The sequence below is a fragment of the Siphateles boraxobius genome, unplaced genomic scaffold (assembly GCF_051911475.1).
Source record: "Siphateles boraxobius isolate OS27281-9 unplaced genomic scaffold, OSU_SipBor_1 77, whole genome shotgun sequence".
Classification (NCBI taxonomy): Eukaryota; Metazoa; Chordata; class Actinopteri; order Cypriniformes; family Leuciscidae; genus Siphateles; species Siphateles boraxobius.
The window spans coordinates 22,647,622-22,660,751 of record NW_027509205.1 but is presented as its reverse complement, the minus strand read 5'-3'; the positions used below and the strand labels follow the sequence as shown (position 1 = coordinate 22,660,751).

At 38.9% G+C, this 13,130-nt stretch overlaps 1 protein-coding gene and 1 long non-coding RNA gene across 3 annotated transcripts in view; both read right to left on the bottom strand.

The window, feature by feature from the left end:
* Positions 1-3,740: 3,740 nt before the first annotated feature.
* Positions 3,741-7,851, bottom strand: gltpd2a (glycolipid transfer protein domain containing 2a). The gene is made up of 4 exons (XM_077219004.1): positions 7,682-7,851; positions 7,495-7,565; positions 7,075-7,259; positions 3,741-5,441 (listed from the first exon to the last, which is right to left on the bottom strand). The coding sequence occupies exons 1-4, from the start codon at positions 7,752-7,754 to the stop codon at positions 4,877-4,879; spliced, it is 894 nt and encodes a 297-aa protein (XP_077075119.1). The 5' UTR covers positions 7,755-7,851; the 3' UTR covers positions 3,741-4,876.
* A 785-nt stretch (positions 7,852-8,636) lies between these two features.
* LOC143725560 (uncharacterized) overlaps positions 8,637-13,130 on the bottom strand; it is a 358,276-nt gene continuing 353,782 nt past the window's right edge. Inside the window, exons 1-4 of one of the 2 annotated variants that reach the window (XR_013198250.1) lie at positions 10,533-10,593; positions 10,384-10,456; positions 9,230-9,339; positions 8,637-8,889 (exon numbers count right to left, since the gene is read on the bottom strand). This is a non-coding gene — a long non-coding RNA (uncharacterized LOC143725560). Of the gene's footprint in view, positions 8,890-9,229; positions 9,340-10,383; positions 10,457-10,532; positions 10,594-13,130 lie in introns of those variants that run through there. The other variant, XR_013198249.1, reaches the window with a different exon arrangement.

Genomic DNA, 13,130 nt, shown 5'->3' with positions numbered 1-13,130 from the left:
CTATAGACTTCTGTTTCAATGTGGTCTAAATACAAAGTTCTGTCATGAAACTCTAGATGGCACAGGCTGATTGGTCCTGAACTCAATCTGCTTGCAATCACATATTTCTCTATAGCGCACAGATGATTGGTTCCTGCTGTATCAGTAGCCAATGAGCTTGTTGCTCAACATTCAAATACTTGGTCAGCAGTTGCATCGCACATTCAGAAACCCTCCACCTTCCCCAGCTCCACCCGTATAGATCTACTACGGGTAATTCATGTATGCTATATTGTACAGCAGCAGCATGTTTTACTTGCTAACAGCAGCGTGTTGTGTATGTATTGGCAGTAAAAGAGTCCCGTATTTGCTCTGCAGCAGCAGCAATAACCAACAGCAGCAGCAATAACCAACAGCAACAATAACCAACAACAGAAACAATATCCAACAGCAGCAGCAATAACCAACAGCAGCAACAATATCCAACAGCAGCAGCAATAACAGCAGCAATAACCAACAGAAGCAGCATCAGCAGCAGCAATAACAGTAACATCAGCGGCAATAAAAATAGCAGCAACAATAACCAACTGCAGCAACAGTAGCAGCAATAAAAATAGCAGCAGTAATAACCAACAGCAGCAGCAATTAAAACAGCAGCAGCAATAACAAACAGCAGCAGCAATTACCAACCGCAGCAGCAATAACCAACAGCAGCAGCAGCAGCAGCAGCAATAACAGTAACAGCAGCAGCAATAACAGATTACAGCAGCAGCAATAACAGCAGCAATAAAGCAGGAGCAGCAGCATCAGAAATAAAGCAGCAGCAATAACAGTAACAGCAGCAACAACAGCAGCAGCAATAACAGCAACAACAGCAGCAACAATAACAGCAACAGCAGCAAGAACAGTAACAGCAGCAGCAATAACAGTAACAGCAGCATCAGCAATAACAGTAACAGCAATAAACAGTAACAGCAGCAGCAATAACAGTAACAACAGCAGCATCAATAACAGTAACAGCAGCAGCAATAACAGTAACAGCAGCAATAACAGTAAGAGCAATAAACAGTAACAACAGCAGCAACAATAACAGCAACAGCAGCAAGAACAGTAACAGCAGCAGCAATAACAGTAACAGCAGCATCAGCAATAACAGTAACAGCAATAAACAGTAACAGCAGCAGCAATAACAGTAACAACAGCAGCATCAATAACAGTAACAACAGCAGCAATAACAGTAAGAGCAATAAACAGTAACAGCAGCAGAAATAGCAATAACAGCAGCATCAGCAATAACAGCAGCAGTAACATAAAACAGCAGCAGCAGCAATAACAGTAACAGCAGCAGCAATAACAGTGACAGTAACAGCAGCAATAACAGCAGCAGCAACAGTAAAACAGCAGCAGCAATAACAGTAACAGTAGCAATAACAGCAGCAGCAGCAACAGTAAAACAACAGCAGCAGCAGCAATAACAGCAGCAGCAACAGTAAAACAGCAGCAGCAATAACAGTAACAGTAGCAATAACAGCAGCAGCAGCAACAGTAAAACAACAGCAGCAGCAATAACAGTAACAGTAGCAGCAACAGTAGCAGCAGCAGCAACAACAGTAAAACAGCAGCAGCAATAACAATAACAGTAGCAGCAGCAGTAAAAGTAAAACAGCAGCAGCAATAACAGTAACAGCAGCAGTAATAACAGTGATAGTAACAGCAGCAATAACACCAGCAGCAATAACAGTAACAGCAGCAGCAATAACAGTGATAGTAACAGCAGCAATAACAGTAACAGCAGCAGCAATAACAGTGATAGTAACAGCAGCAATAACACCAGCAGCAATAACAGTAACAGCAGCAGCAATAACAGTGATAGTAACAGCAGCAATAACAGTAACAGCAGCAGCAATAACAGTAACAGCAGCAGCAATAACAGTGATAGTAACAGCAGCAATAACAGTAACAGCAGCAGCAATAACAGTAACAGCAGCAGCAATAACAGTGATAGTAACAGCAGCAATAACAGCAGCAGCAACAGTAAAACAGCAGCAGCAATAACAGTAACAGTAGCAATAACAGCAGCAGCAACAACAGTAAAACAGCAGCAGCAGTAACAGTAACAGCAGCAATAACAACAGCAGCAGCGTATCAGATCTATTCTGCTAAGACTAAACACATTGTCATATTCATTACCATGCCAAACACTTTGAGAGTTGTCATGACAGAAATGTAAAAGACTTCATATTAACACAAACACTGTGTATAATGTAATTGTCTTTGCAAACTCACTTCTGGGGAATATTTTTGATGCCAAACTTTAGCACAGTTAAGACACATGCAGAAACAATGGCTTATGACAGAAGAACATAAATGTAATTTTCATACAAAGAGAAATATATGCTGCTACATACTGAGAGCTTTATTTATCATCTTATGTAATGACACTTTGGTAAAAGCTTCAGCAGATATAATTCCCAATCTCATCCTTTATGTGTTTCCCTATAAGAAAGAAACAACAACAACAAATATATAATATGAATATCTTTAATATCTCAATTGTTTCTCCTGGATCAGTCATTCTCAACTGGTTTGGCTTCAGGACACTGTACAAAATATGTCTATGGTGCAAAAGCAACAAAATTATCTTCTTAAAATCAAACAAATGAAATGTATTAATATTATCATAAACTGTATGACATGAGTTGAATAGGACAATTGACAATTTTGGTTTCTGAATGTCTCTTGAATTAAGTTTCTACCTTGTGACGGATTAATTTCTGCTGAAAAATTGGACACACAACCTTTGACATCAGCCACAAAAGATATGAGAAGTGTTTTCTGATAATTCTGTTTGTTTTACTATCTTAACTATGCATGATTAAACTGCTAGCTGTGTGTTCCTGTTTGCATTCATCATCGTTTCTTCCCTGCTGCCCATCACTATCTGCTTTCTAATTCACTGCACATTCATCAGTCGTGACCCGCCAGTTAAGAAACACGATACGATATTAAGTGAACAAATAGACTTTTGTTCCTGCCTTTCTCTTGAAAATAAGACCCAAATAATCATGGAATCATAATAATGTCTATCGTAGGACATTTTCCAAATATACAGTGTTGGTTCTGGGAACGTAAAACATGTCCAGTTTTCTTGACGTTAGAGGAACGTATTTTAAAAAGTATAATGTTCCTCAAACATTCTCTCATTTTAAAATTGAAAATTTTATGAACATTGATTAATAATATTTTAAGAACGTAAAAATGTTCAGTTTCCTGAATGTTAATAGAATGTTATTGAAAGGTTAGTAGGCTATGATGTTCCTGAAACATAAAAAAAAACCTTTCAAACACCGGCTGTGAACAAGCACTGCAAGAAAGAGTAATAAGGACACAAACTACAAGTTTCTTCAGCCACAGCCTTAGATAAACTGAAGATAAAAGACATCAACTCTCTCAAGATCTGATTAAACAACTCCACAAACAGCATTACCAGCTTCACTTATTACTAGCCATACTGACTTAATTTCCGTCACATCTACAGTTCTTATTGAGAATTAACAGAGGTTTAGATGTTGATGTCTTAATGAATATGTTTCATTTCAGGTCACCATTATGGAGATCAGTGTTTGCTTTAGTCGTGCTTTTGGCCTTTGACTTTCTTTAAGTTGGTGCTTTATCAGCAATTGCAGCTGTTTATAGAGAACATTTCTTCTTTGATAAAGCAGAACAGCAAGTCAACAACAACAGTAACAAAAGTCTGTTAGCTGGGGAGCTGCTATAAACATTCACTTTATTGCTCTATGGTCACTTTATGACAATAGTGACATAATTTTGTCTATTTATTCTACAAGGCATTAAAGGCTCAGAGAAACATATGAGACAAAGTTGATACAATAAGTATAAAGCTTTTAAAGAGCTGTAACATATGAGTATTTTTATGTCTGACACAGTTTAAGCAACAGAAACTAGTAATCTGTTACTAGTAAACTAGTAAAATGTCTTCCGTTTCCTGAACAAGTTTTGACTTTCCCTGATAAACCGCTCATAAATAATTTAACAAAAGTATAAAAACAAAGTGAAATATCGACATTTAGTGTACAAAAAAGTGATGAGACACACTATTTTCACCTGCTGGACCAGAAGATCACAGATTCTTTTCACACCAGACATGAAGAATATACCTAGCAACCACATAACAACATAATAAAAGGAACTCAGAAACAAAAAATAAGGTGGATATAATATGTTAAAGGCCCACTGAAATGCCTTGGAACGCACAGCTTTGTATGACGATGCGTTGGCATAATTTCCACTGAAACAGGAAGCTAAGGCGGGACATATTGAACGGCTCCTCCCCCTTTTCAAATAGCCAATAACGTTTAGTTTACCTCACAGACTGACAGCATCATGGAAGCGAATCCGAGCGCTGATGATACGTTGCATTCAATGGTAGAGGAGTGAATAAATTCTAGCCATTTCATTCTTAACCAACATACAGTTGGAAAACAGAATAAAAATCGAGTGTATGAGCAACCGAAACACACATCTCTAATCCATATTTCTCCGTGACGTGTGAACGGTCGCTTCGGCCAGGTGGTATTTATAGCATAGGGGGCGGAGCTTCAGATTCTAGAGAGCATTTGATTGGACAGAAGATGTGATGAGAAGCTGAAGTGAAGTCATAAAAGTCCGTATCATTTTAGCGAAAGCGTGGGAGTGTAAGTTTTCAATGCTTATATCTCCTAAATTCGAATTTTTTGTAATTGTTTAAGAAAACACCAGCTTATTTATAACCTTAAGTCTAGAATATTCATACTAAAAGCTAAAAAACTTACATTTTGATTTCAGGGGGCCTTTAAGAGACATATATATATGTTGTGTGTGAGTGTTTGTATGTGTGTTAAGGCAGGTCCAGCATATTTCTGATCTCCAGCTCTGTCTGTGTCCGTCTGTGAATTTCTTTGATCGCCGCGACGATGACGTGGATCACAGGCTCCGCCTCTTCCTGCGTCCGCACACACACCTGCTGCAGGAAAACTTTGCGGTCGGGCATCGCATGAAACACCAGCTCGGCCGCACGCTGCACAAGCCATGGATGATGCGGCGCTAAAACCTCCAGGTACGCGTCGCGACACAGTTCGCCCATGCTACGCCCCTCGCGCTCCGTCGCTAGCTTTTCCAGCAGAAGCTGTAACCACAGCAACGAGCGATGAAGGCGGAGCAAAGTCCGACTCCCGGAAGGCGTTTCGCTGTCGAAGGAGACCACGCCCCTCTGTAGCTCCGCCTCCAGCATGGAACGCACCGAACAGTAGGCGTGGCTACAGTGAGGGGGCGGAGCTATGCGCTGAGCATCTTCGGTCATAACGATTGTAGACTCTTCCAGTGAGAGCTGTCGGATTAGTGTGATCTTCTCCTCAACTTTATGAGTGAAAAAGCCCACCAGAGGGCCCAGAGACTCCATGAACCTGCACCACAGACACAACACCAGTGTGAGGAATCATCGTGTGAACAATACATTTGTGATAGTTTTTGTTACATAAATATATACACACTATAAACAATGTTTCTTTGGAATGTATTATACATTAACTAATAAACCTTATTGTAAAGTGTTACCATGTTTTTTAATAGGACAAGAGAAAATAGAATGCATGTGTATGCCTATAGGATAAACATTAATTTTGTTTGAAAAACAGTATAAAAGACAAAATGATGCTACTCTAAAGCAACATAGTTTGTGGAATATTGCACAAAAACATTTACGTTGTAAAAAAAAAACTTTTTTTAACTTAACAGTAACAACCATAACGAACAGCGGTTTTGGATTGGTCCTGAATGACCAGTATCTGATCCGAAAAAAAAAAAAAAAAAAACCATATATATATATATATATATGTATACACACATACAGCAATTATTGGGGCTCAAGGCTTTAAGACCTTTAAGCACATGTGGAAATAGGTATTATGTTTTATTTAGCAAGCCTGTAACCATCTCAATCATACTTTATGGAAAAGAACATTTACAGCCATAACAGGCAATTTACTAAGGAAATAAACGATTGAAAGCTTTTTAACAGTTATTGAGGTAGAGCCAAAAACCTAGGACTAGTTCGCCAAAAGTAGGTTTTTGAAATATTCTCCTATATGTAACAGAGGTGGTCCAAGAGGCAAAGTTGTTCAGAAGGAGGAGTTCGACCATATGTATGAATGTCGTGGCATTCTGCGAAACATCGTGTGATATACAATCTTTAACGCACGTGAAAAACACAAAGGCGCCTCCCGGTGGCCAATTTCTTTTGAATTTCTCACAGGCCTCTGGGGCCGCGAGTCAAACACACCCACTTTAAACATTTTGGCGTCCCGTCGCAGACATAAATCGAAATTTTGGCCTTTTTTTGACAATTATTGGCAGACTCACAGAGAATCTTTCTGCACAGGTTTGGTTCTTATCGGGTGAAAAACCTAGGACTAGTTCGGCAAAAAATTCCAAAATACCTGAAAATTTCGCTAGGGTCACAATCGAATCCAAGATTGTATAACAAAATTGTTCGTCTTGAGCCAAGGATTCCAACAAAGACACTTTAAAAACGGTTTAGGAGTTATGAGCCATTACGTACTTTTGACCGCTATAGCGCCACCATCAGGCCGATTGGGGCGAGTCTAGGTGGCGTTGTAGACGGTGTGAGTACTACCATCCCTCAAAGTTTCAAGTCTCTACGATTTACGGTTTGATCTGCCGAACACTTTTAGGGGAGAATGCTGATCCTTGGAAATTCGAACAATTACAATAGTGTTTCAGAGCTACGCTTTTACCCCTAAAAGTCAGTATCGAATCGTCTCATCCCTAATCATCACAGCTTTAAAAGTACCATGAGAGAAAGGGTAAAGATGTTAAATTACTGAATACCCTAAAACACTCAACTGCCCCAAAGGACATATATTTCAAATTCTAAGGTTTTTCTTTTCTCTACCTGTTTTTTTTTCCCGTTTATCCTTATATTGGTGTTTGCCTGTGTTTCGTTTTTTCTTTTTTCTTTTTTTCGATATGTGTTTGTAAAATGTCTGTATGTATTCCTGCAATAAAAGAGTATCCTACTTGATCAGCTCCTCCCAGCAGAGCAGGTACGGTTCCAGCAGCACGTCGGAGGCGGGGCCGAGGGCGGAGCTTAGATGCAGGAGGAGGCGGGACACTTGGAACTGTTGTCCAGCACACTCTCTGATGATGTCATTTCCTCTGAGCGCATCATCAGGAGAAGCATCAGTAACAGCAGCCCGAACCACCTGGACAGGAAGTGAGTTTCAATCAGCACAAGTGATAGTTAATGTCAAGTCAAGTCACCTTCATTTATATAGCGCTTTTAACAATATAGATTGTTTCAAAGCAGCTTCACAGTGATAATAGGAAATTAAAGTAACAGAGATTGTTTTGGCTTTACAGCAGCTCTAGAATAAAGTTAATGCCCAGCTAAAGTTATTGTGAAGTATTCAAGTTTAGTGTTTTTTAGTCACTTCTCACCTCTCTGTTTAGTGTGAACACACTTAGACAAGGCCGCCACGACTGCTCACAACTCTGAACTGTTCCTTGAGCTGCGGAGAACAGGAAAAACAGCGAAACGCTCAGTTATTCAAGCTCGAGGGGGTAGTGTGTATGTGTAGGGTGTGTGTGTGTGTGTGTGTGACGGTGAAAGGTTGTATGTACTCACGCAGCCACAGTGAGCTGAGAAATAGCAGCAGACTCAACGTGACTGCGGTCACGACACACCGGCGCATTCTCATCGCAATACCGTCTCGTTTCTCCTCCGTGACTCCGTCGTCTCTCGGTCTGATGCTCCTAATGAACAGAGTAAAACCATAGTAAAACTCAAATCAGCATGACCTTTGAACTGTTGTGCGTGTCACTGATTCAGGCTTGTGTAAAGAGCAGGGTTGAGCTTAACTGAAAACACAACTGTGGTGGTAATTTGAATTTAAGAAAATAGAATTACAACATTCCAATCCATACAATATCCAAAAATATGGATTATTTCCAGAAACAAGGGTTAATTAACATTAACCAAAAGCATAAAAACATTTTCATTACTTGAAATAAAATAAGCATAAACTGAAATATAATAAAATGTAAAAAAATCCATGTTTTATTTCAGCTAGTTTTCAAGGCAATGTTTCTAATTTTCGTTTAGTTTAACTTAAAAAACAAAGTAAAATTGAAATAAAAATGTATAATAAAACATATTTAAAAAACAATAAAAATTCCAAAAAGCTTCCAAAACCTTAACTAAACTAAAATGAAAATAAGAAATATATTAATACATTTAGAATATTAATAATAAATTATATTATTTATATGTAATAAATGTTAATAAATGATTATATTTTATTATATTTAATAAATAAACCTTGTTTATTGTATAGACCATAGTGAAACGCTTACTCTTACCAAAACATTTACTAGAACTTTATTTTCATTTTAAAATGTTTATTGTTTTGACAGTATTGAACCATATTAAGAGAATTGTGTCTAATCTGAGAATAAATAGACAAAATTAATCAAAATGTATGAGGCAGTTTATTGGTTTTCACATGCTTCATACAGCAGCAACATTTTGGACTAATTAAACTTCACACTCATGAATTAAAACAAGACAAACACACACATCAGACTGAGATTAGATTTTTATTTGATATATTACACACATTGCTTAAACATCAGATAAACATGCAGACAGAGTGTTAACTGGCTTTCGTACTTGCACACAAACATCACAGACGTGTTCACTGAAGAACCGGAGCTGCTCATGATGACATCACCACAGTGGGAGGGGCTTAGCACTGACAGACAGCTCAAACAGCCAATGACAGAGCAACTTCCTGAGTTTTAGTGCAGCTTGGATTGACTCTCTGCCTCCTGATTCTGAAACCAAATGTAAATGTTTTTAGATTATATAAATATAACATGATTAATTAAAGGTAAACATATATTTTCGAAATGAATTATTGCCAAACAACAGTCTTGATGCTTCAAACTAATACAAAATCTGTTGTGTTTATATATGTAACATGTAGGAAATGTGTTTTACACATAAAATACATCATACATTAGTTGTCACATGGTACTTTGGTTTATATACCATGGCACTAGATATTATGTTGCTCGTCTTCATTGGAAATGAAATAATAATCATTAAAATGAATTGACTTGCTACTGTGTGTGTGTTGAGTTTATAAACATGTGTCCCGTTTGTGTGTCTGACCGGTCGTCCTCGTCCACGAAACACAGTTTTCAGCCCCTTGTGCGCAGAGACATGTTTGAGCGCGTGAGGTTGTTGGAGCTCTTTCAGTAACTCTGGGCTGCTCAAACTCACTGCAGGAGAAACACACACACAGAGAAGGACGTGACATCTTGAGGTACCATCGTAGTAGTTTTGCGTGAAAACACTTAAAGGAAACACTTATCGTAACGCGTAAATCCGCGTAACTAAAGTAAATCAAGCAAGCTAGTATGAATAGGCCACAAAGTGTTGGTTTAAATAACACATTAGTGGACTTGAGGTAATAATATGGATTTTTTTTTCCAGAAAAGTTCTCCCACAAAATAAATTCAAGTACTTCAAAGACTTGTATCTATGCATGTTTATTAACTTTCCAGGGCCTTGAAATCTTTTTTTCAGATTCACAAACTTTCAAGGATTTCAAGGACCCGTGGGAACCCTGTTAAATATATATGCTGCGTCCCAATTCGCCTACTATCCGTCTTAAATAGTATTCGAAAATAGAACTAGTACATCCCAAAGTTTAGGGCGTAGTATAAGTAAGCAAATTGGGACGCAGCATCAGTGTTATATAGTGTTCTCACAACTTTCAAGACACCAAAAAAATAAAGACTGATAACGGCACCCAGAAGAGAAAAATATGTAATTTTACCATCACTGTATTAGAACACCCTCACAGCAGCGTTAACCTTTTTTTTTGATGCAAAGGTAATATAATACTAAGTATACAGGTGAAACTGAAAAAATTAGAATACCGTGCAACAGTTCATGCATTTCAGTAATTCAAATTGAAAGGTGAAAATAATATATTTAGTATATATAACTATATACATATGCATGATTATACTTTTCAGAGGGCTGACATTTCTGTATTTAAAATCCTTTTTTTATTGATTTCATGTAATATTCTAATTTTCTGAGATTGTGAATTTTTGAAGCTGTAAGCCATAATCATCAAAATTATAACTTTTGCACGATATTCTAATTTTTCGAGTTTCACCTGTAGTGTTATAAATGTATATAAATGTAAAAAAAAAAAATGAAATATAAAACCTTTGCAGGTTTTTGATGCTGATGACCGTTAAAATGCGTCATCACTGTGAAAAACAGATTCACTGTGTATCAGATTCACTCACTCGTCTGTTCAGCAGATGATGGCTGGGTGGGCGTGGCTTTGGTTGGAGTTGTGGGCGGAGTTACATGAACAGTCTGTTATAGAGAGAGGCAATCGGATTAAATCACTAGTGGTTATTTAATGTTTTATCATTAAGAGAGTTCCTCTTACCTTACTTTCTTCCATCGCTGGTCAACCACGTGCTCACAATTCTGATTAATTCAAGTTATAAAGACAAGACAGAAAAGATGTCGTTTGCGTTGACTTTTCTTCACAGCGGTTTCAGCATCAACTACCAAAACACTTAAAGGTACTAAACAGTTATTTTAGTAGTTACTGTATTTGTATATCTAAATTTGATCCGGTCGCTGTGAGAAACTTGTTTCTCTTGTCGTTCACTGTGATTAGCCTTAAGTCTAAATTCTGCTGCGACATTAATCATTTACTTACTTTATGGCTCTAAAGTCCACTGAAAACACCATGAGAAAAAAAAAAAAAAACCAGTCCGGATACACATTTCTGAAGCTTTTTCACCCCAGTCTACGTTACAGAATCTCACTAACACTAATAAAAAGGGCAGAGAAAGTTGTGTGAACGATCGTGTGCAGAAACACTTCAGATATTTGTGTTCAATGAACATTTGACACTCAAATTTCATATAGAAGAAAACACTTTATTTTAATAGTTTGACTATTTCTATAATCATATAGATAAAATGTTTAAGTAATATATTCAATAGCATACATTTTACACCAAAATTGAGTACAATCACATGGTGAAATAAATATATATGAGAATAAATAAATAAATAAATATTTATTTATTTATTCATAAATAAATATGAGAGCTGGGTGTTTGTTTAGCTATATTTTGAGGGACAAAACTGAACTTAATCCGACAAAACTTTCCTTCTGAGGCACAAATGATTCATAAATAAAGTTCAAGCTCTTTTATGTAGTTCTATAGTCGTTATTAGACAGTAGAAGTCTGTAATATGTTTTTTACATATTATTTACATACCCAGATAGTACATGTACGCCTCCATGATGTCTTTTAAAGAGCGCTTCATCTGAAAATCTTTTAAAAAGCAATTTTACATACATTATAAATCATAAACATCTTAAAAGACATCTTCTAAATGTCTATATCGCAGACATTGGTTTTGAGCCACCACTGCAGGGGTCTCATGTACAGAAGGCCAAAAGTTATTACATTGGACGCCATTAGTGCCATAAGACCCAACAGACTCTGAAACGGTTTCACAGTGAGTGACTGGCCTGGTTTTACCCCATTTACCGCTGAGAGAATAGATGCTATATGAGCAGGGGATAGTCGTGACTGCGGCGAATCCCAAATTACGCCTAGAAAAGTGGTCCTTTGAGCTGGAAGGAGCACACTCTTTTTGGCGTTGAGCTTCAACCCCAACTGTGTGATTTAGTTGGCGCAGGTCTAGAATAGGACGCAACCCTCCAACCTTCTTTGGAACAATGAAATAAAGGCCGTAAAACCCTCTTTCTACTCTTTCTATAGCCTCCTTTCGTAGAAGAGTCTGAACTTCTTGCTCCATGACCAGAGCATGCTCAGGGTCCAACACCGTAGGGAGGACCCCTAGAAACTTGGGTGGATGAGAACCGAACTTAATTCTGTAACCCTTTTCTATCGTGAGCTGGACCCAATGAGATATATTTTATGCACCCAGAAAATCTACTAAGGAGACCAGCCTCTCGAGACTGGTATTGGTCGAACAGCCACTTCGGCGCCCTGAAACGGCGAACCGTCAGGGAACAACAGAACTGGCAGCTTTGCAGCCCTCCTCACACCCCTTTCCCACCAAAGCATTTTGAGAGCTGGTTCGGAGCCGGTGCCTTCTCGCGAACCAGTCCTTTGTGTTTCTACAGCCAAAGAACCGGTTCTCGGCCAGGAAAACTGGTTCCAAAGCGGCACCAAGCCTTTCCTGGACTAGAACCGTTCTTTTACCACGTCATGCTTACGTCGGGGGCTGGGGGCGGGGTTATTGTGACCAACAACTAGACGGGAAAGGTTGTTACCGCCATTGCTAAAAACACAGCGCTAGTAGAAAGATAGTACAACGATAGTGCAACGAAAGCTAAGACGTATGGTGACGTACCCAGTGACGTAACGGCGTCGTTCGCTGGGCTCTCTAGTCAGTGGAAAAACAAACAGGTTCTGAAAAGGTTAACAAGTTGAACCAACTTTAAACCAGCACCAATTCCAAACCAGTTCTTTTTTGGTGGAAAAGGGGTATCAGAGGGTTGCTGGGAACCACCGCGCCCCGAAACACCTGGGGTGGCGGGGTTGGCAGAATGGGCTGAAGACAAATTGAAGAGAAACGGGCACCGTATAATGAGTTGGAATCCGCTTCTCCCCGGAGGGGACTGCCCTCAGAAGTCTGATGGCCTCAGCGTCAAGACGACTTCTTAGTTGAAGCCTTCTTTGAGATAATGATGGTCCTCAGATCCTGGCTATCTCTAGAGGGACACCAGACCCCCCTGACTGTGGAGAAGCCCGAGCGGCGACACTCTGTTTTTGCTGTGCTGTGAATATCTCGCACACGGCCGAGACTTCTCCCGCCCAGCAGTCTCGGGAACCATAGACCGGCGAGGAAGAAATCTCTGGAATGCTGCCGCTTGTTTTTTTGCCTCCTGAAACCTCTCGAGGACCGAGGTGACAGAGTCACTGAAGAGGCCAGAAGGCGAGAGCGGATGGTCCAATAATACAGTTCTGTCCCTATCATTCATATCAGATAGA

Excerpts from the sequence above, each read along its gene's own strand:
- gltpd2a (XM_077219004.1), bottom strand. The coding sequence starts at position 7,754 with ATGAGAATGCGCCGGTGTGTCGTGACCGCAGTCACGTTGAGTCTGCTG. Across the intron at positions 7,260-7,494 it reads TGTTCACACTAAACAGAGAG|GTGGTTCGGGCTGCTGTTAC; the intron begins GTGAGAAGTGAC and ends CTTCCTGTCCAG. Across the intron at positions 5,442-7,074 it reads TGCTGGGAGGAGCTGATCAA|GTTCATGGAGTCTCTGGGCC; the intron begins GTAGGATACTCT and ends TCTGTGGTGCAG.